The 22,497-nt window shown below is 32.6% G+C and overlaps 1 protein-coding gene and 1 long non-coding RNA gene across 2 annotated transcripts in view; one reads left to right on the forward strand and one right to left on the reverse strand.

Annotated features, from left to right (window-relative positions):
* The first annotated feature begins 825 nt into the window (after nt 1–825).
* Nucleotides 826–22,497, forward strand: part of LOC136037958 (GPN-loop GTPase 2-like) — a 35,305-nt gene continuing 13,633 nt past the window's right edge. The window contains exons 1-3 of the mRNA XM_065720841.1: nt 826–951; nt 7,634–7,744; nt 21,935–22,239. Of these exons, the coding sequence (XP_065576913.1) occupies nt 22,110–22,239 (130 nt within the window). The 5' untranslated portion in view covers nt 826–951; nt 7,634–7,744; nt 21,935–22,109. The remainder of the gene's footprint in view (nt 952–7,633; nt 7,745–21,934; nt 22,240–22,497) is intronic.
* On the reverse strand, nt 10,182–11,360 carry LOC136037611 (uncharacterized). The gene is made up of 2 exons (XR_010619984.1): nt 10,990–11,360; nt 10,182–10,292 (listed from the first exon to the last, which is right to left on the reverse strand). It is a non-coding gene; the product is annotated as an uncharacterized LOC136037611 (long non-coding RNA).

A 22,497-nucleotide genomic window follows, 5' to 3' on the forward strand; every position in this document is an offset into this window, starting at 1 on the left:
CCTATGTTTATACATGTCTATTCGGATAGTAATTATGCCGATAAAATTACAATACTCATCGCATACTAGTATTTGTCAACCTCAAAACTCTGAAATACTAAATTAATTAGGAAATGTTTACTTACCATGTTCTGTGTTACGACAATCATCTGATCGATTAATATCATTTTCTAAGTTATTCGTAAAAATCATGAGTTCGAAGACGTAAAAGGAATTTAAATGTATGAAACAAAAGGACGACTCACGTCCCTTATAAGCATTAAATAAAAAAAAAGTTTTTTTTTCAACTGGAAGTAAGGAGTAATATTAAAACGAAAAGAAACTGTTACGTATACTACGGGGGTGCCCTTTCCTCAACACCTCACTCTTCAGGCTAAAGTTTTTCCTTATTTTTGAAAAAGTTACTTATTGTAATAATTTAACGACCTTGTGTTTCAAGAGTCACTTTTAAAGAATTGCAACAAAATTCTAACTTTACCGTAAACAGCGAGATATTGAAGAGAGGAGAACCCCTCTCGTATACGTAAAAAATTCTGTTTTTCTTAAATTTAATATTACTCCTTACTTTCAGTTGAAAAATCTGTTTTTTAATTTAATTTATGATTGTTTCGTAAATTTCCCTTCGTTTTGTTTAAACTAGTGATTGTTCTTATCTGCTTATTATATAATCTGTTTATTGAATGGTTTAGTATATGATGTTTAATATTTAAAGGATTGATTTCAATCATTGGGGTAAAGAAACTCTTTTAACATAAATTACTGGACAGGGTTGCAATTTTAAGTGACAAACGCGTGGCTTGCCGCACTTTTTATGTAAAAAAGTAATTTTTCGCCTCCCTTCCCCACACGTTGACAACATCGTTAGTTGACAATCCTGGGTGGAATGGAAATAATACAAACAAAATTCCAAGCATTTGAACATACATATGCCCTGACCATATGTCCGTATAGGTAAATTTTCAGAGGTTAATAAGAAATTGTCACCAGACCCCCTTTCAAGCTTAGGGTTGGTGGGGCTACTAGCCTAATTTTGTAAATTTATCTTGTAAACAGTGGTGTCATGAGAGGGGGCAGTTGGTACATTAAGGTATTGTTTTGTCAAACTTTCAATAGATATTCAAAACTGTAAAATTCTAGCTACTTTTTACTATCTTGGAAAGGGGTTAGGTTAGGAAAATAAAATGTTCAGGGATGGGTCTACAGATTAAAGATGTCCTAGGGTGATATTTTGAAGTAGGCTAGGCTTTAATACATCCACTCTTTCTTCCTCTAGAGGGTAATGATCTTCAATAACCATTAAAATTCTGGTAAAATTCTAGTCAATTGACTTATTGCTATCTTGGAAAGGGTTCAGGTTAGGAAAATGAAACTTTCAGTGATGGGTCTACAGGCTAAAGTATGTCCCGGGAATGTATTTTAAAGTACACACCTCCACTCCTTCTCCCTCTAGAGGGCCCTGAAATTTGCCTATATGACAGGTCTATACCTATTGAAATTTTGACAAAACAACATTTTACCTTAATTTTCAGTTACCAGTTGCTTTTTCTCTGCCTTTAGTTCTGAAAATACAATTCCTGATATCTGAGTAGAATTTTGAGCCATATCAATTTTTTTTTCAAAATTTAGGAAATGTAGCCTATTTGCATATCTTTAAAACCTTATAAAATGAAATTGAGCAAAGTTATGATGCTGAAAACAATTTTGTTGTGCTTCAATTAAGCAGAAGATCTATTTTGCAACCATTTCACTTTTATAACACATATTTTTAAAGGTCATCAAAGGTCAAGGCTCTCTAGAGGGAGAAGAAGTGGAGGTAGTTGCTTCAAAATACCTTCCCAGGACATACTTTAGTCTGTAGATTCATCCCTGAAAGTTTTATTTTCCTAGCCTAAACCCTTTCTGAGATAACAAGAAGTCAATTAACTAGGATTTTACCAAAATTCTTGGTAAAATTCTAGTTTAGTAAATTTTGGCTATCTTGGAGAGGGGTTAGGTTAGGAAAATGAAAGTTTTGGGGATGTGTCTACAGGCTAAGGTATAGGTAAAATTCTAGTTTATTGACTTTTGGCTATCTTGGAAAAGGGTTAGGTTATGAAAATGAAAATTTCAGGGATGGGTCTAAAGGCTAAAGTATGTCCCAGGAAGGTATTTTTAAGTACTCACCTCCACTACTTCTCCCTCTAGAGGGCCATGAAATTTGCCAACATAACAGGTCTATGTCTATTGAAATTTTGACAAAATAAAATCTTACCTTAATTTCCAGTTACCAGTTGCCTCTTCTCTACCTTTAGTTCTGAAAATGCAATTCCTGTTATTTGAGTAGAACTCTGGGTCATATCAATATTGTTTTGTTTTTTTTAATTTAGGAAATGTGTTTGCACATCTTTAAAACCTCATAAATTAGGATTGAGCAAAGCTCTGAAGCTGAAAACAATTTTGTCATACTTCATTCAAACAGAAGATCTATTTTGCAAGGTTTCACTTTTATAACACACATGTTTTTAAAGATCATCAAAGGTCAGGGCCCTCTAGAGGGAGGAGTGAAGGTGGGTACTTCAAAATACCTTCCCAGGACATACTTTAGCCTTTAGACCCACCCCTGAAAGTTTCATTTTCCTAACCTAACCTCTTTCCAAGATAGTCACATAGTCAATCAATTAGAATTTTTCCTAAAGCATATCCTGGGAAGATATTTTGAAGTACCCACCTCCACTCCTTTGGTAAATTTATAGCAAACCATATAACTGGCTTTCATATAAAATGAATATACCACTTCATGCCTTGTTTTATGCTCTTTGTGAATATAATAATTGCTTCTACCACAAATTCAGATTTAAGGACTAACCTAACCTAAACTAACCTTAATATAAATAATTTTAGCACTGAGAAAATGTAGTATTATTTTGTCAAAAATAGCATGGAGAAAATATAGTATTATTTTGCTGGAAATGATGTATAACTTGGACTGAAAAAGAAAATTTGTCATTTTTAAGAGCTTAAAAAGTGCTTAATTTTAAATTTGTGGTAGAAGCAATTATTATAAATATGATATTATTATAATAATTGCTTCTACCACAAATTCAGATTTAAGGACTTTTAAACCTAAACTAATCTTATTGTAAATAATTTTAGCACTGAGAAAATGTAGTATTATTTTGTCAAAAACAGCATGGAGAAAATATAGTATTAATTTGCTGGAAATGATATATAACTTGGACTGGAAAAGAAAATTTGTCATTTTTAAGAGCTTAAAAAGTGCTTAATTTTAAATTTGTGGTAGAAGCAATTATTATATTTATAAAGAACAAAAAAAAGGCAATAAGAGTATGTTTGCTTTATTGGTAAGTCAGTTATATGAACTGTCATTGTTTTCTGAAAATTTGTCATTTTTAAGAGCTAAAAAAGGGCTTAAGCGATTATTATGTTCATAAAGAGCATAAAAAAGGCATCAAATGGTATATTCACTTTATATGAAAGCCAGTTATGTGGTTTGCTATAAATTTACCACTCCTTCTCCCTCTAGAGGGCCCTGAAATTTGTCTACATGATAGGTCTATACCTATTGAAATTTTGACAAAACAACATTTTACCTTGAATTTCAGTTACCAGTTGCTTTTCCTCTGCCTTTAGTTCTGAAAATGCAATTCCTGTTATTTGAGTAGAATTCTGAGCCATATCATAGTTTTTTTCTATATTTAGGAAATGTATTTGCATATCTTTAAAACCTTATAAATTAGGATTGAGCAAAGTTGTGAAGCTGGAAACAATTTTGTTGTACTCTATTCAAGCAGAAGATCTATTTTGCAAGGTTTCACTTTTATAACACACATATTTTTAAAGGTCATCAAAGGTTAGGACCCTCTAGAGGGAGTGGAGATAGGTACTTCAAAATACCTTCCTGGGACATACTCTTAGCCTGTAGACCCATGCCTGAATGTTTAATTTTCCTAACCTAACCCCTTTCTGAGATAGCCAAAAGTCACTAAACTAGAATTTTACCAAATTGTTTATGTTATGACAGTTAAACCTTGCAAAATGGATAATCTGCTTAAATAAAGTTCAAGGAAACTATTTTCAGCTTCACAACTTAGCTCAACCCTGGTTTATGAGGTTTCAAAGATCTGCAAATACTTTCCCTATATTTGGAGAAAAACCATTGATATGGCTCAAATTCTACTCAAATAACAGGAATTCCAATTTACCAAAATGGTAAAATTATCTTTTAGCTACTCTTTGCTATGTTTGAAAGGTGTTTGGTTAGAAAAATGAAACTTTTACTAATGAAGCCAGGTCCAAAAACATATTAGCCTATAGGAAAGTATCGCAAAGCTTTGATGTTAATTGAAATTCTAGTGTAGCTACTTTTTGCTATCTTGGAAAGGGGATGGTTTGGGACAATGAAACTTTCATTAACAAATCCAGGGCCAGAAATGTACATTGGGGTAGGGATTTTTAGGTTCCATGTTAACTCTCTTCTGATTTCTAATTCTTAGAAAATTGCTTATTTACAGGTCTATAGCCTACCATCTATTGAAATTTTGAAAAAACAACATTTTCCCTTAATTTTCTGTTATTTGAGTAGAATTTTGAGCCATAGACTATCAATGTTTTTTTTTCTTCTAAATTTAGGAAATTGTATTTACAGATCTTCTAAATCTCATAATTTGGATTGAGCATAGTTCTGAGGCTCAAAACAGTTTCGTTTTACTTCCGTTTAGCAGAAGATCTGTTTTGTAAGGTTTCACTCTTATAAATAGGTCACTGCCCCCTAGAAGAAGGATTACAAGTAGGTACTTCAAAATACCTTCCCAAGACATATCTTTAGCCTGTAAACTGTCACTGAAAGTTTTGTTTTCTTATAACTGGGCAGAAGTCACTGACAAAACATTTGCTTCTGTCATTTTCGCTTCTATTCTGTCCACTGGCTGGCATTACCCTCATTTTTCTTAGCTATTTTATTGTTCATCATATGTCAATCCTTCTTGTAGCCCTTTCTGTCTTTAAACTGAGATGAGAAAGGTCTGCATTTTTTGGCATCTATTTGCTTTCCTTTTTGTAATACAGGAAGAACATTAGCCAATCTTCAATCTTTGGAAACTCTATGTGTATATAAAGATGTTGGCTAATGGGGAGCTTGTCTTGTTTACCCTTTCTTTTAGGAGCCTTTGATGGATTTACATCAGGACCTTTTGCTTTTGAAATATCTATCTTAGGTGAGGATAACAATGGAGGCAAACATAATAATATGATAGCAACATGCTACATATTCTTAAGTAAGAATTTATGTATTTTGTTTTAAAGCTACAAATATTCTATGGCTAGAAATAAGATCATTAGGGGAGGATAAGGTACATTGTTGGAAATAAAAATATGATATTTGAAAAGACCATAAAAAGGGAATCTAGTGATACTATTTCTATTTTTATGAAGAGGCTTTCTTCTGTGGAGTTTCCAAATTAGAATGTTACCATTTGTTTTGGTTTTTATGATTTTAGAAGAAGAAAAATATAGTTACTTTTCCATAAAGGTTGTTGTATTTATTTATAGCTTGTTATCTTACCTAAACAAGACACCAGGTGTCTTGGTGTACTTTCTTTTCAATTGTCTTCCCCTTTCCCCTCCAAAGGGCACTAAACAAGTTTTAACCTTCAGGATTTGATCAGATTGCTAAAGCAGTGAAAATTACTTGAGTAAACACAGGCCTAGCAGAAAATACTAAAACAATATTCAATTGATTTTGAAAATATTGCTATTTATTTTCAAAATATTATTATTTTTTTGTTAGTGCAATAACTTTTGAATAAGTGAGCTGTTTTTATTTCTTGTCTAAAATTCAGAGAACTATGTATCATTCAGAAACTCTTGTTAAGTTTTCCATATCCAAATAAATATTGTTAAATCATCCCTTTTTGCTCTTCTCATGTCCTTTCCAAGACTTCCCTTTCCCTAGAGCAGAGGTTTCCAACCAATTTTGGGTTATATTCCACCTAGGCATTTCTAATATCCTATTCCCTACCCCTCATCATATTAAAATTTTGCTATTTGAAATTATACATGTATTCACCTAAAGGAAGCTTGAAAAGTCATTAACTTGGTATCTTTATTTTGGGTTGTTCTCTAGTCACATTTTATGCTAATGAAAATTTTTGTTTGAATGCAACATCTTTTATATGACCTTTGAAAATGTTTATTTGCTTATCATTTGTACATTTGAAATAAAATGGATTCAGAAGGAAAAATAGCAGATAAAAATTAGTGTTCTAAAATTTTGAAAGTAAAATGAAAGTCATAAATGCATGTATTGTAAGATTTTGTTTGTTTCATTCCTGTTTCCTGCTTTTTGGTTTTCTTTGTTGTTATTGCATATAAAAAAATCCCGCAGTTCAAAATAGTCTATATATCATTTTCAGGCAAGCTTAAATGATGCTCAAACTTTTAACAACTTTGAGCAGTATCAGCCCTTATCATATCTTTTTCAAATTTAACTTGATTATTCCTTTTCACATTTGTTTGTTTATATTTCATTTATTATTTGTAATCGTTTGAGTTTTATTTGTTAGTTGGTTTTTGTTTTTTCTTGTTTTAGCTTTTAATGTTTCTTGCCTTTTCTAGAATTTTTTTTCCCAAAATCTTTGTTAATCCATGTGATTTGATGTGTAATGGCATTATTAATTAAGTCTTCAGGACAATTTATTATTCATAACCTGTAATTTTTTACAAGTAAAAATTTGTAAAATTTTTCCTTTTCCTAAATTGTTGCAAGATAAATGCTGACGTTTGCTTTTATATAAACATACATATAAACTGAGATGACCAGGCTGTCCATGAAGTTATTTCTGGAGGGTGTTAGTTACCAAAATCCACGAAATAGGCTAACAAAAGTGGTAAAATCATAGGAATTTCACTTTGTGACGATCCAGGTTCAAAAGATATCCTGCCTATGTAATATACGTGCATGGGATGTGTTCCATCAAGCAAAATTAATGCAAATATTAAATGTCAAATCAGTCAACTTACTTTGAATTGATATGGAATGTTGCTGAAATCCTCTCATACTTTCCATAGCATTTTCTAAGGGATTTTGCATCCTGCTTTGATTGCATTCCATTTAGTATGAAAAACCCCTTTGAATTTGTCTGCAATGACTAATTTTAACCATTCATTGAATTTTATCCCTCACTTTTTATCCTTGCTGTATTACTGCCTCCAATGGCCCTAGGAGAGACTTGGAGTTTTTATTTGCTTAAAATTAAACATGGAAGTACTCACAGCAGCAATTAAAAAGGAAATTTAAATGACAAAATTCTGAGATCAAATGCATAATATTGTGATATATGTTCTGTTTTTTTTTCATTTAAAAAAAACGTATCTTCCTGATGCAACATTAAAAAAATTAATAAGAAACCAAGGTTATAAATTAAAATTCAAAAGTTGTTAAAAGTAAATAATGTTATGCATTCAGTTTTTTTTATCTGTGTAACTCTTTGGCTTGGGCAATGGGAAAATCTTTTATTCCTTACCCCTTCATTTTTCTGGGTTGGATCTAAGTCAATTTTAGGAATTTGCTAGGTTTTCTTCTGAATTTTTTTGTTAAAAATGCTTACAAGTGCTAAAAATAACATTTATATTCCAGGAACATAACCTTAATAAACATTACTAATTCAGAGTCGTTTGGAGAAATTGTCAGTGTTGCAGCTGAAAAAGTTCCTGACTCCAACAACAGTGGAGTGACATTTGATTCAAGGTAGGATAGCAATAATTGTGTTACAAGAGCAACACTTTGGTTTTGTCCTGTTTTTTTGTTTTTTTCTATGCCACCGATCTCAGCTTATTCCTGGAAACTGGTAAGGGTTTAACCTGTGTGGTTTTTACGGAAAGTGTGGACCTCAGGCCGGATTGATAAATATGACATTAAATTTTGGAAAGCTCTGCAGAACTCTAAACAAACATGCATACACACAACTCGTTTCTATATAGATAGATAGATAGATAGATACAATACAAATTAACTACGTAAAACTTGTGAATATACAACAGTCTTCGCTGTCCCATTGTCTGTGTTGCAATCTTTTAAATTGAAAAAGCAGATCCGTTGGAAACATGGGAAAGCGAGGAATAAGAACAGCCTCACCCTCATAAGGCCCTGTCAAGATTGTGGCCTCTATTAGGTTTTCCATTGTTTTTTTTACGGCAAGTCGCGTGCCATTGCAAAGCTTTGGTGGGTTGATATTTCTTAAAAGTATTATTGGTACGCCTATTTTTAGTTGTAGCACGTGTGGTGGAAACCCTGAAGGATCTATGGAATTTAAAAATTCAGATGGATAATTAACCGCTTCATTTGGTTCCGAAATACAAATTAACTGCGTAAAACTTGCGAATATACAACATTCTTCGCTGTCCAATTCTCGCTGCATATAAATAGATTGTCAGGTTAACCGACCCTCGAACATGCAACGTACAATTGTCCATGGGAAAAACAATCAGTATTAAGATCAATACCACATTTTTTTAATGATTGACCTTGAGCTTTGTTAATGGTGACTGCAAATGCTAATCGAATTGGGAATTGCAATCTTTTAAATTGAAAAGGCAGATCCGTTGGAATCATGGGAATGCGAGGAATAAGAACAGCCTCACCCTCAAAAGGCCCTGTCAGGATTGTGGCCTCTATTAGGTTTTCCATTGTTTTTTTTACGGCAAGTCGAGTGCCATTGCAAAGCTTTGGTGGGTTTATATTTCTTAAAAGTATTATTGGTACGCCTATTTTTAGTTGTAGCACGTGTGGTGGAAACCCTGAAAGATCTATGGAATTTAAAAATTCAGATGGATAATTAACCGCTTCATTTGGTTCCAAAACTGTGTCGACTGACTTGTAAAGGACTGCCTGGTCTTGAATCTTGGTCAAAACAATATTGTTGATTTCGTGGACGTCTATATTTTTGGGTGCGAGAATCGCTCTTTCACTCAGCCATTTATTATTTTTATAATTTTTTAGAATATTCGGAAATACTTTTTCAATCAATTCATTATTGGACGTCACCAAATTACAGAAATCAGCAGGTAGTTGTATACGTCCTGAAATTGAGTCTACTGGGAGCTTTCCGTTTCCCATTGCCAGCAATTGATCTGAAAATGTTTGACCAGAGTCATCGTTTTGCAATCGGACACGCATATTTGTAGTTAATTTTAATGTCATTGTAATTTTAATCAGTCATTGTAAACTTAAACATTGATAGATTTCTACGCGAACATATGTCTTATATAACTTGAATGACGTCACCTTCAAAGCAAAAATGACGGCAACTAATTTCATGACGTCAGCCGAAACATGACGTCACCTGATCCACAGATCCACAGACAGACAGACAACTTATTTATATATATATACTAGCTGTTGGGGTGGCGCTTCGCGCCACCCCAACACCTAGTTGGTGGGGGCGCTTCGCGCCCCCCCCAAGCCCCCCCGCGCGCGTAAGTCGTTACGCGCCATAATAGTTACGCGCCATTGTAGTTGTGTCCCTATGTCCCACCTGTGAATATAGATATATATATATATATATATATATATATATATATATATATATATATATATATATATATATATATATATATATATGTATATATATATATATGGTTTTAACTACGTAAAACTTGCGAATATACAACATTCTTTGCTGTCCCATTGTCTTTGCATATAAATAGATTGTCAGGTTTACCGACTCTTGAACATGCAACATATAATGGTCCATGGGAAAACAATCTGTATTCAGATCTATACCTCATGATTCTAATGATTGCCCTTGAGCTTTGTTGATGGTGATTGCTAATCGACCATTCCCTGTCCCGGTGTCCCGGTCGTCATTTATATCCCCCTGTTTCCCCCGGTGTCCCCGTTGTAGTTGTGTCCCTGTGTCCCGGTCGTCATTTATATTCCCTGTGTCCCGGTCGTCATTTGTATCCCGGTGTCCCGGTCTGTATATACATTCGTTTTTTAGTTTTGTTTTTCTCCTTTATTTTTTTTCCTTTTTTTTTCTTTTTTAGTTTATTTAGATTTTTAGATTTTTTAGTTTTTTTATTAGTTTTTAGTTTTTTTTTTCTTTTTAGTTTTTTTGTAGTTTTTACCTTCTTTTTAGTTTTGTTAGTTTTTTTTTTACTTATGTCCTGGTCGTTATTTATACTCCCTGTGTCCCGGTGCTTTGTTGATTGCTAATCGAACATTCCTTTTGTCCTGGTCGCTTTCTCTTTGAGTGTCGTCATTTATTTTTTTCTTTTTTAGTTCTTTTAGTTTTTACCTTTTTTAGTTTTTTAGATGAAAATTTTTTTTAGTTTTTTCCTTTTTTTCTTTTTAGTTTTTTCTTTGTTTTTACCTTTATTTTAGCTTATTTTTCAGTTTTTTCCTTTTTTTTAGTTTTTTTTTATTTTTTATTTTTTTTAGTTTTTTACCTTTTTTTAGTTTTTTTAGTTTTTTAGCTTTTTTACTTTTTTTATTAGTTTTTAGTTTTTTTTGTAGTTTTTGCCTTTTTTTAGTTTTTTCAGTTTTTGTTTAGTTTTTTATTGGTTTTTACCTTTATTTTAGCTTATTTTTCAGTTTTTTCCTTTTTTTTAGTTTTTTTAGTTTTTAGTTTTTTTAGTTTTTTACCTTTTTTTAGTTTTTTTAGTTTTTTAGCTTTTTTATTTTTTTTTTATTAGTTTTTAGTTTTTTTGTAGTTTTTGCCTTTTTTTAGTTTTTTTAGTTTTTTAGCTTTTTTATTAGTTTTTAGTTTTTTTGTACTTTTTGCCTTTTTTTAGTTTTTTTCTTTTTAGTTTTTTTGTAGTTTTTACCTTATTTTTAGTTTTGTTAGTTTTTTTTTACTTATGTCCTGGCTGTCATTTATACTCCCTGCGTCCCGGTGCTTTGTTGATTGCTAATCGAACATTCCTTTTGTCCTGGTCGCTTTCTCTTTGAGTGTCGTCATTTATTTTTTTTTTTTTAGTTCTTTTAGTTTTTACCTTTTTTAGTTTTTTTTTAGTTTTTTAGATGAAATTTTTTTTTAGTTTTTTCCTTTTTTTCTTTTTAGTTTTTTATTGGTTTTTACCTTTATTTTAGATTATTTTTCAGTTTTTTCCTTTTTTTTATTTTTTTTTTATTTTTTATTTTTTTTAGTTTTTTACGTTTTTTTAGTTTTTTTAGTTTTTTAGCTTTTTTACTTTTTTTATTAGTTTTTAGTTTTTTTTGTAGTTTTTGCCTTTTTTTAGTTTTTTCAGTTTTTTTTAGTTTTTTATTGGTTTTTACCTTTATTTTAGCTTATTTTTCAGTTTTTTCCTTTTTTGTAGTTTTTTTTTAGTTTTTAGTTTTTTTTAGTTTTTTACCTTTTTTTAGTTTTTTTATTTTTTTTATTTTTTAGCTTTTTTATTTTTTTTATTAGTTTTTAGTTTTTTTTGTAGTTTTTGCCTTTTTTTAGTTTTTTTAGTTTTTTAGCTTTTTTATTAGTTTTTAGTTTTTTTTGTAGTTTTTGCTTTTTTTATTTTTTTTAGTTTTTTAGCTTTTTTATTTTTTTAATAGTTTTTAGTTTTTTTTGTAGTTTTTGCCTTTTTTTAGTTTTTTCAGTTTTCAGTTCTGTCACCTGATCCAGTTTTTTCAGGTGACGTCACCTGATCCACAGATCCACACACAGACAACTTATTTTTATATATATAGATATAGATAGATAGATAGATTTTTGAAGTTCCCAGTTTTTTACTCTTTAAGAAATTCAATCTCTTTTAATACTGAAGTCTTTTCAAAGATATTTGATTATTCAAGCAACGTAACGGACAGACAACTTATTTTTATATATATAGATATATATATATATATATATATATATATATATATATATATATATATATATATATATATATATATATATATATATATATATATATATATATATATATATATATATATATATATATATATATATATATATATATATATATATATATATATATTTAACTACATAAAACTTGCGAATATACAACATTCTTTGCTGTCCCATTGTCTGTCCATATAAATTGATTGTCTAGTTTACCAACTCTTGAACATGCAACATAATAATTGTCCATGGGAAAACAATCCGTATTCAGATCTATACCGCATTTTTCTAACGATTGCCATTGAGCTTTGTTGATGGTGATTGCTAATCGAACATTCTCTGTGTCCCCATCGTTATTTATATATCCCCCTGTGCCCCCGGCGTCCCCGTTGTAGTTGTGTCCCTGTGTCCTGGTCGTCATTTATATTCCCTGTGTCCTGGTCGTCACTTGTGTCCCGGTATCCCAGTCTGTAATTTCTCTTTGAGTGTCCCGGTCGTCATTTATATTCCCTCTGTCCCCTTCGTCGTTTGTGTCCCGGTCTGTAATTTCTCTTTGAGTGTCCCGGTTGTCATTTATATTCCCTGTGTCCCGGTCGTCATTTGTGTCCCGGTGTCCCGGTCTGTAGTGTCATCTTATAATGACGTCATATACAAAGCCTTATATACTTATAATGACGTCAAATGCAAACCCACAAACAAACAAACATGCATATATACAACTTATTTTTATATATATAGATACAGTTTCTTTTTTAGTTTTTTTTTCTTTTCTTAGTTTTTTTCTTTTTTAGTTTTTCTTTTTTTTAGTTTCTTCTTTTTATTGATTTGTTTTCTTCAATTTGTCAATGTTCATTCTAACATTGACACTTTGAAAAATCTTTACGTGCCAAGCATCCTAAAGCTCCAACAATTTATAATAAACCTCAATTTTGGGTACCTGTTTTAAGGTTTTCGAATTACTTTAATCTATTGTCAAAATATATTGAAATATTTGTGCAAGTCTCAGTTTTTTTTTAGTTTTTAGCTTTTTTCAGTTTTTCTTTCTTTTTAGTTTTTTACCTTTTTTTATTTTATTTTTTTTACGTTTATTCTTTTTAGGTTTTTCTTTTTTTAGTTTTTTCTTTTTAGTTTTTTACCTTTTTCTTTTTTCAGTTTTCTTTTTCTTCTTTATTTTTCAGCATCACTATGAAATACATATCGCCGAACCTTTGTTTTTTTAACTAAAATCTGGTAGGCATTGATGACCTTATCCAAGTCAAAATCCCAAACCCAATCATCATCGCTATCATTTTCAGTTTTGATACGTTTTGACTCTCGCTGTCCAGGTGAATTTTCATCTAACTGCGCGGTTTTGCGTTTTTTAGCCGCAAGCCTTTTGGCATTAACCCTTTGAGCAGATTCCTCCGCTGTTTCTTCTGCCATTGTAGGATTTATACTAAAATTTCTCTTTGAATTAACTATTTGAGCAGCTTCCTCGGCTGTTTCTTCTGTCATTTTAAGATCTATACTAAAAATTCCTCTTCACGTGCCAAGCTTGCTAAAGCTCAACAATTTATAATAAACCTCAATATTTTAAGTATATGTTTTAAGGTTTTCGAATTATTTTAATCTATTGTCAAAATATTTCGATATATTTATGCAATTCCCAGTTTTTACTGGGAATTTCGGTTGTTTCTTCTGTCATTTTAATATCTATACTAAAAATTCCTCTTCACGTGCCAAGCTTGCTAAAGCTCAACAATTTATAATAAACCTCAAAATTTTAAGTATCTGTTTTAAGGTTTTCGAATTAGTTTAATCTATTGTCAAAATATTTATGCAATTCCCAGTTTTTACATTTTAGTTTGTTTTCTTTTTCTTCTTTATTTTTCAGACGTCATATGCAAACCCTCAACACAAAAATACATACAACTTATTTTTATATATATAGAAGATATAATCTGGCGTAACAGACAAAGTTTAACAGACATAACACACAGACAACTTATTTTTATATATATAGATTGTTCTAAGCTTTCATCCCTCACGATGTCTACGATTGAAAAGGATAAAGTTCAACTGGCTGCAAAGTCAATTTAGTCCCTTCTTTCGATATTCTTTTGTTATTGTTGTTTTTTCAACGCTGAGGAATAGCCTTTGATCGTGTGATTACAGATCGCGTTCTTCTTTGAACATAACGTTTTAAAAGCTTCTATAGGCTGACAACTTCAGCGTTTAACCGATAGCAAAGAAACAAAACCAAAGTGTTGCTCTTGCAACACTTTATCCGGCGAAGCCGGACAAAGGTTGCCGCAACACTTCACGTTGCTCAGGCAACGTAGGTCGAGTTCTTGTATGCTTTGTTTAGTTCTATAAATGTTTCACTAAATAAACACCATGACATATATGCACATAAGGATGGGTGAGGTACCTAAGAAAGGGACAATATAAGGTTAAATTAGAACAGCAGCTCAAAAAATGGCAGTTTGTTTTGACTACCTCCAATACTCCTTCCGTTTACTTAGACACAATTATTTTTGTTTTATTTGTTCCCTAGATCTTGCTACTGTTATTCTTCTTTATTTTATTTTGATTTCTTTTGCTAGAAAAAGAAAAAACGGATGTGAACCTAATATTTCTTTTTGTAAAGAAAAATAAACCTGGAACTAAAGAACAATATCTTAATTGAAACATTGAAGTAGAAACAAGCAGTTTAATGTCAAATTAAAACATCAAGTCAAATTTAAATTAAGTCAAGTCAAGATCACCTATTTTTGGATTGGAAGAAGCATTCCAATTTCAAATAAAAGTTAGTTCCGATAGCTCAGCCGGGCACATATGCTGCAACGTTAGAGGGGGGGGAACCCAGGGCCCCCTACAATGGTATTTTTTTCTAATTTCTGACCACTTCTTAATCAAATTATGAAAATATTATTATAATATAGTTTCGCTTCCTCATTCTAATACTTTAAAGTGGTCACGCTGACGAAATTGTTGTGTCCTAAGTCCTAAATATACAAAATTTCCTAAAAATTCAGTGTCCTAAAAATTTTACATTTCGAAAACGACAAAAAAGTAGAAAATCAAGGTTTTTAGGTGTGAATAGACATAAGATGAGTCCACACTTCAAATGATGTTTAGATTTTGTGTTTGGTATTTTAAGCTTTTTGACATTTTATTTGACATTGTGTTTGGTATTTGACATTGTGCATATTGGATGCGAAAAGCATGCTGCTTTAGTTACGATACTTTTTTGACTTTTTTATAGATGTCACGTAGAGTCGGAAAACTTTTCGAAATGACATTTTCAAAAGAAAGTTCTTAATGAGATTTTTAAACGGAGTTCCCCAGAAGCAATTCAAGGAATAGTAGGGAGTTACATTAAAACCTCAAACAAGCAGAAATAAAGCCATTTATTAAATTTTATTTAAGCGAGCATAATTAAGTCAGTGTGATCAAGTCAAGTCAAAATTAAGTCAAATTTAATTCATTTAAACATCTGTCTGTCTAATCGTAATTTTACTATCTCCAGGTTTAGAATGTTTTTAATTTGAAGACTTTAAGGTTGCACTAGTAGGCCTGGTGTTGCATCTTGTTTTTTTTTCTGTTCTTTAGACATTTGCATTATGTTTTTCCTCAATTTTATTTGTTTTTATGGCACTTGTAATTAACCAAGTTACATATAGTGATCGCAAATTCTGTTGGTCTGTCTGTCCTGGTTTTGCTACTTTAGGCACTTCCAGGTAAGCTAGGACGATAAAATTTGGTAGGCGTATCAGGGACTGGACCAGATTAAATTAGAAATAGACGTTTTCGCGATTTGACGATCTGGGGGGAGTGGGGGTCGCTTAATTCGGAAAAATGGAAAAAATGAAGTATTTTTAACTTACGAATGGGTAATGGGATCTTAATGAAATTTGAAGTTTGGAAGGATATCGTGTCTCAGAGCTCTTATTTTAAATCCCGACCAGATTTGGTGACATTAGGGGGAGTTGGGGGAACCTAAAATCTTTGAAAACGCTTAGAATGGAGGGATCAAGATGAAACTTGGTGGGAAAAATAAGCAGAAGTCCTAGATACGTGATTAACATAACCGGAATGGATCTGTTCTGTTTTGGGCAGTTGGGAGGGGGGGGGGTAATTCTGAAAATTAGAAAAATGAGGTATTTTTAACTTGTGAAGGAGTGATCGGATCTTAATGAAATTTGAAGTTTGGAAGAATATCGTGTCTCAGAGCTCTTATTTTAAAATCCCGACTGGATCCGGTGACATTGGGGGGAACCTAAAATCTTGGAAAACGCTAGAGTTGAGGGATCGGGATGAACCTTGATGGGAAAAATAAGCACAAGTCCTAGAAACGTGATTGAAATACTGTTAACAGATTCGATCTCTTTTGGGGAGCTGGAGGGGGGGGTAATTCAGAAAAATTATAATAAACGAGGTGTTTTTAACTTATGAAGGAGTGATCGGATCTTAATGAAATTTGATTTTGGTAGGATATCGTGTCTCAGAGCTCTTATTTTAAATCCCGGCCGGATCTGGTGACATTGGGGGGAGTTGGGGGGACCTAAAATCTTGGAAAACGCTTAGAGTGTAGGGATAGGTATAAAATTTGGTGATAAAAATAATCATAAGTTCTAGATAGACAGGAACGGATCCGTTCTCTTTGGGGGATGTGTGGGAGGAGGGTTAATTCTGAAATATTAAAAAATTCGACATTTTTAACTTACGAAGGAGTGATCGGATCTTAATGAAATTTAATGTTTAGTAGAATATCGTGTCTCAGAACTTTTATTTTAAATCTCCACCGGATCCGGTGAAGGGGGAGTTGGGGGGGGTGAACCTAAAATCTTGGAAAACGCTTAAAGCGGAGAGATAAGGATGAAACTTGGTGGAAAGAATAAGCACAAGTCCAAGGTAGGTGACTGACATAACCGTATCGGATCCGCTCTCTTTCCTGGAGTTGGGGGGGGGGGGGTAATTCGGAAAAAATAGAAAAAATTAGGTATTTTTAACTTACGAACGGTTGATCAGATCTTAATGAAATTTGATATCTAGAAGGATCTTGTGCTTTAGAACTCTCATTTTAAATCTCGACCAGATCTGGTGACATTGAAGGGAGTTGGAGGGGGAAATCGAAATTCATGGAAAACGTGAAAATTGAGGTATCTTACGAATGGGTGATCGGATCTTAATGAAACTTGATATATAGAAGAATCTTATGTCTCAGATACTCCATTTCCAATTTGAATCAGATCCGGGGACATAGAGGGTTGGGGGGGGAACAGAAATCTTGGAAACCGGAAATCTTGGAAAACCCTTAGAGTGGAGAGATCGGGATGAAACTTGATGGGAAGAATAAGCACAAGTTATAGATACGAGATTGACATAATTGGTATGGATCCATTCTCTTTGAGAGAGCTGGAGGTTGTTAATTTGGAAAAATCAGAAAAATTGAGGTATTTTTAACGTAAGAACGGGTGACCGGATCTTAATTAAATCTGATTTTAAGAATGAACTCATGTCTCAGAGCTCTTATTTCAAATACCAACCAGATCTTTTGACATTGGGGGGATTTGGAGGGGGAAACCGGAATCCGGGAAACCGGGTTTTCCTTTTAAAGCAATCTATTGATTCTTAGAATTTTGCTAGAGCTCATACCATATGAGTTCTTGGCTCTTCCGACCTTGTCATAAGTGCCATATGAGCTCTTAGTTCTTGTTCTTGAAGGTTAGTTTGAGAAAATTTCTCCTTTATTACACGTCCTTTTCTCTCTTATAAGCTAGTCCTTTACATACTGAGCATTAATATTTTGATGCCTCTAGTTAAAGTACTAAAGACATCAAAACATTTTTGCTCCCTGACCCCATCCTAGGTCTGTTCATTCCTGAAGTCGGCATTTTCTACTTTTTTTTTATTTTGGTTAGGCTATTAATTATTAACACCTTTCTTATTGCGTATATTTTCTCCTTTGTTGCCACATTGAATCGGGAAGAGAAACTAACAAAACTTTTCCTGTTTATAGAAGAAGCCAGACCAACCGATTGTACAAATAAAATATAGCAAAGTATTTCAACACTCAGACGGGCATGCAAGACTTTACTATTGAACAAACATAGGCTAGTTAGAATATGTCAAAATTGACTAAGAAAAGTGATGTTTTTTCGAATCAGAAGAAAAAAAAATTCTATTGATATGTCAATAGTCAATTAAAGAGATAAATACAACAAAATAGGATAGCCTAATTAGTCTTTCTGAAAATATGGTCCTGTTGGTAAGTCAATTAACTAATAATTTGAAGCTTTTTATCTTGGAGAATTTTAATAATAAACATATTAAAGCAAAAGTTAGATTTTATCTGCTCAATGATAGATACATTTCTTTTCAATTCTTATTCGGAAACAAGATGCAAAATGTCGGTCACTTTTTCTTTTTTACACAGTTTACTGTCAATGAATGGCAGTATCTGTCTTCTACTATAGCAATCAGGAACGTTACAATTTCTAGAGCTACATGATGGTATTGTATTTGCTCATTATCTGCTGGTCTTTGAGACTCGTTCTTTATTTTTAAACTTATACAACCACATTAACGCTGTTAAAACTGAATCTTGCATCCTGCATCGAGCATCTTTTGCCTTAATAATTGAGTTCCTGGGTTTTCCCAATTTTTGAAGACGCATATGGTTGTGTAAGTTTCTATTCAACCAAGTTAAAAAATCAGATTTCGTTTTTAGTGTCCTTGGTGTGCTTCAATTTTTTTCACAATGTGCTTCTACACTTCAACTTTACTGAGGAAGAGAAATAATTTCATTCAATTTAAAACATTTTTATTGGTGTCCCCATGATCTGGTCCAAAATGTTTCTAATTCTGGTTTACGCTGGAATTTAGGTTTCAAAGCTAAAGCTTAATTGTTCAGTCTAGTTCATTACTATTTTAAAAAAAATGATTTAATCTTTTTTAAATACAACTTCTATTAAAAAAATACAACTTCTATTAATACTTTTTAGAAGTATTTGAATGCTGCCTCCTGTTTTGGTTTGGAAAATGCCCAACAATGAAGGATCCGGATCCAATAGCTTATCTTCTAAGATTGGACTTTACATAAATTGTAATCTTAAGATGAAGATAAAGCTACGCTAGCTGCGACGTTTAGCTTGAATTTTAAGCCATTTGTATGAAATGAATAAAAAAAAGGTTTTTTCAACTGAAAGTAAGGAGCAACATCAAAACTGAAAACGAACTGAAACTATTATGTATATGAGGGGGTTGTCCCCTCCTCAATTCCTCGCTCTTCAGGCTAAAGTTTTTTAGTACTTTTAATGAAGCTTCTTATTATTCTAATTAAACGACCCTTGTGTTTCAGGAGTCGCTCTTAAAGAATTGGAAAAAAAATTCAAACTTCAGTGTTAAGGACGAGGTGTTGAGGAGGGACCGACCCCCCTCATATACGTAATAATTTCTGTTCATTTTATGTTTTAATGTTGCCCATTACTTTCAGTTGAAAAAACTTGTTTTTTATTCAATTATTGATGGCTTTTTTTTAAATGCCAGGAAATCTGGCTCCATCTCCACGGAAAAATCCCCCTACCTTCGGAAATATCCTATAGACAATTCAATCCTGATGAAAATTCACCAGGAGAATTCCCCTTAACATCTCCACGCGTTAAATTGAGTCGGCAAAGAAAAAGCAAGACAAATAAAAAGAATCTCGTATAGGAATCCTGGCGAATTCTCCCAGTGTAAAATATCCCCTGAAAATTTCACCCCTTAAAACTCGCCTCCACATGAAAAATTACTACCGTGGAAAGACGCCCCAACAGAAAATCCCCCCCTCCTCATCTGAAAAATATATGCATACTTTCAAATAAAATTGCAATACGTAATCAATGGGCAAATTTTATAACTTAAAGACCTTTCCCTTGAGGCTTTGGGGGGGGGTTCATTTTATCTCCGAAGGCATACTTTTTGGGCCTTTAAACTATGCTGAACAATATCACTATCTCAAATTTTTGACCGGATGATTTTGGAAGAAAAGGGCATGGGAGAAGGTTGCCCTTCAATCTTTTTGGTCACTTAAAAAAGGTACTAGAACTTTTAACTTTTATTCGAATGAGCTCTCTCCCAATATTCTAGGACTATTGGGTAGATACGATCACCCCTGGGGCAAAAAACCCAAATAAACACGTAGCTGGGATCTTTCTTCTGGTAAAAAAATACAAAATTTTACATTTTTGCATAAAATTGCTTGAAACCCTACAGTAGGTTCTCTGATACGCGGAATTTGATGGTGTGGTTTTATTCAGATTCTGTAACTTTTGGGGGGTGTCCCTCCCCCCTTCCAAAAAATCAGGCAAACTTTCTCAGGCTCGTAGCTATTTATGGGTAACAGTGAACTTTATGAAACTTACGTATTTGGAATCAAAATAATAAGTAGATTTTTTTTTGATGAATTTATTGATACAAAAAATCCTCTTTTTTAGACTTTTGGTTACTGTTGAGCCGCAGCACTCCTTACTTACAGTTTGTTATCACAAACCGTGTGTTGGCTGCACATCTATACACAAGAGTGGAGGGGGGAGGGGTGAACTCCCTACTCAAGGTCTGTTAGAAGGACTTCTCTTCCAGGGAAAATTTGAAATGCAGGCAAAAATGGATATTTATTTCTGGTTGCCCTTCTCCCTTTTCCCTTTTTGAAAGGTCCCCAGAACATCCAGAATGACGAATTTTGTATTTTCCAATTTCGTTGTCTCAAAGTGCTTAATGTCAGTATTTTTTTCTTTTGTAAATAATTATTTCTTGCTGTTCTTTAAAGCAAAGCAATCTTTAGTAGCTCCTGGATGAGCCTCCAAAATGTTGTTTTTCTTGTTTTGTGATTATTTAAAACCATTATGTTTTTGATAATTTCAGTTTTCACATTAGTCATGCAAAGTTACTTTTTCTGTTCTGTCGAAAAGTACTATGTCATGGTTCGGTTAAATTCAATAAATTAGTTTCTGTTGTTTGAATTAGCCTTAAGATCTATGTAGCGTGGTCAAAGTCAGTAGCAATGAAAGTCTTAATGCTTAGGCTTTTGTTTAGGAATCATTCCAGTATAATCTATTCTAATTCACGCTCGTGTGTTTTTTCAACTTTTGTGTTTTATTCATGCCTGAAAGCTGGGATTTTCTTAGGTTTTTCTTTTGGTTGATCCGGAATTATGAAGTTTTTAGAGCAGTACAACCTTTTTGTCTTTGTCTCCACATTGAACCGTGAAATAAATAATTGAACTGGAAAACGCTTTTTGTCTATTACATTAACATAAAGTAGTTGGAAGGAAAAATACTGCAAAGTAATTTGTCAATTATTTTACCATGGCAAGACTTTCAAATTTGCTCTGATCAATTTATTCTGTTTCGGTTTACACGTATAACTTATTTATCAACACCAGGGCCTTTGAACATTAGTGCAATGAATAAATGCAAATAATATTTATGTTTAGGTTTTCTAATTAGCTCGCAATCGAGAGAAGCTAGATGGCGTTGATCATCTGTCGCTCCAAGATTCTGTTGATGTTTCAAGTCCTATTAGTACATAACTTCGAAGACCAAACTGCCTTTCCATGACGACAAATAACAGTTCAAAATAGGGATAAAACCTTTTAATCGACAGTGAAACAAATATAAATTTGTTTTACTGAATATTTCGGACATATATACAGTATCACTACATATACAGACAATGTATATATATCCGAAATATTCAGTTAGAAAAATTTATATTTTTTTCACTGTCGATTAAAAGGAATCATCCCTATTTTGAACTGCTATATTTTAGTCTTATTAGTCTTTTTGGTTTTTATAGTGTTTAATGCCTAGCCTTTGGTTTAGAATGTAAAACAAAATATTTTTTTAGGAGATGTCCAATAATTTACCTTCTTTTTCAGTTATTGAAGTTTTTACTCTCTGAAATAGAAAGAACTAATATTACTAATCTATTTATACATTTTAAGTGTAATAAGACTAATGTAGGTTTCGAGGCATTACTTGTGTTTAAGTCCCAGCAGTGCATTTTGTTTAAATTCGGTTCGAGTGGGCTAGTGTAACTGATTATCCTACTTTTAAGAATATGTCACTTTTCAGAGTTCTTCTGGGGAAGGATTCCGAACAACTGGCATTATCGGCTCGTGTCATTGCTGAAAGGTTACACAAAGAAGGTCACATAAATCCTCTTATTCTGTCTTTTGGATATCCAGAGCTAGATTATAACCTTGCTCGAGCTGCTGCAGAAGAACTGGTGAAATTGAGGTGGTGGTAAATGTCTGTGGTAACGACACTGTTTGGCCAGGTAGTCATTGGGCCACCTGGCAGTGGAAAGACAACCTATTGCAAGGCAATGGCTGAATTCCTAAAAAGTATTGGACGTAAAGTAACTCTCGTAAATTTAGGTAAGTAATAACGTGGTGGTGGATTTTCGCCAGAGTCACATCATATTGATAAAAAAAAAATCTAGATTAATAAATGATTTGTCCCTGATTTCAAGGCTACACTTGTAATACAGAAGGGAGAATTGAATTTCCAAGAAATTGATTTAAAAAGCTTCTATCTACATTAAAGATAATCGATTCATCTTAAAGATAAGAAAACAAATGTTCCAAGTTTTAGTGTTTTCTCATCTCAAAAGATTACGCCTTAATTCTTCACTT

Source organism: Artemia franciscana, chromosome 17 (assembly GCF_032884065.1).
Source record: "Artemia franciscana chromosome 17, ASM3288406v1, whole genome shotgun sequence".
Lineage (NCBI taxonomy): Eukaryota > Metazoa > Arthropoda > Branchiopoda > Anostraca > Artemiidae > Artemia > Artemia franciscana.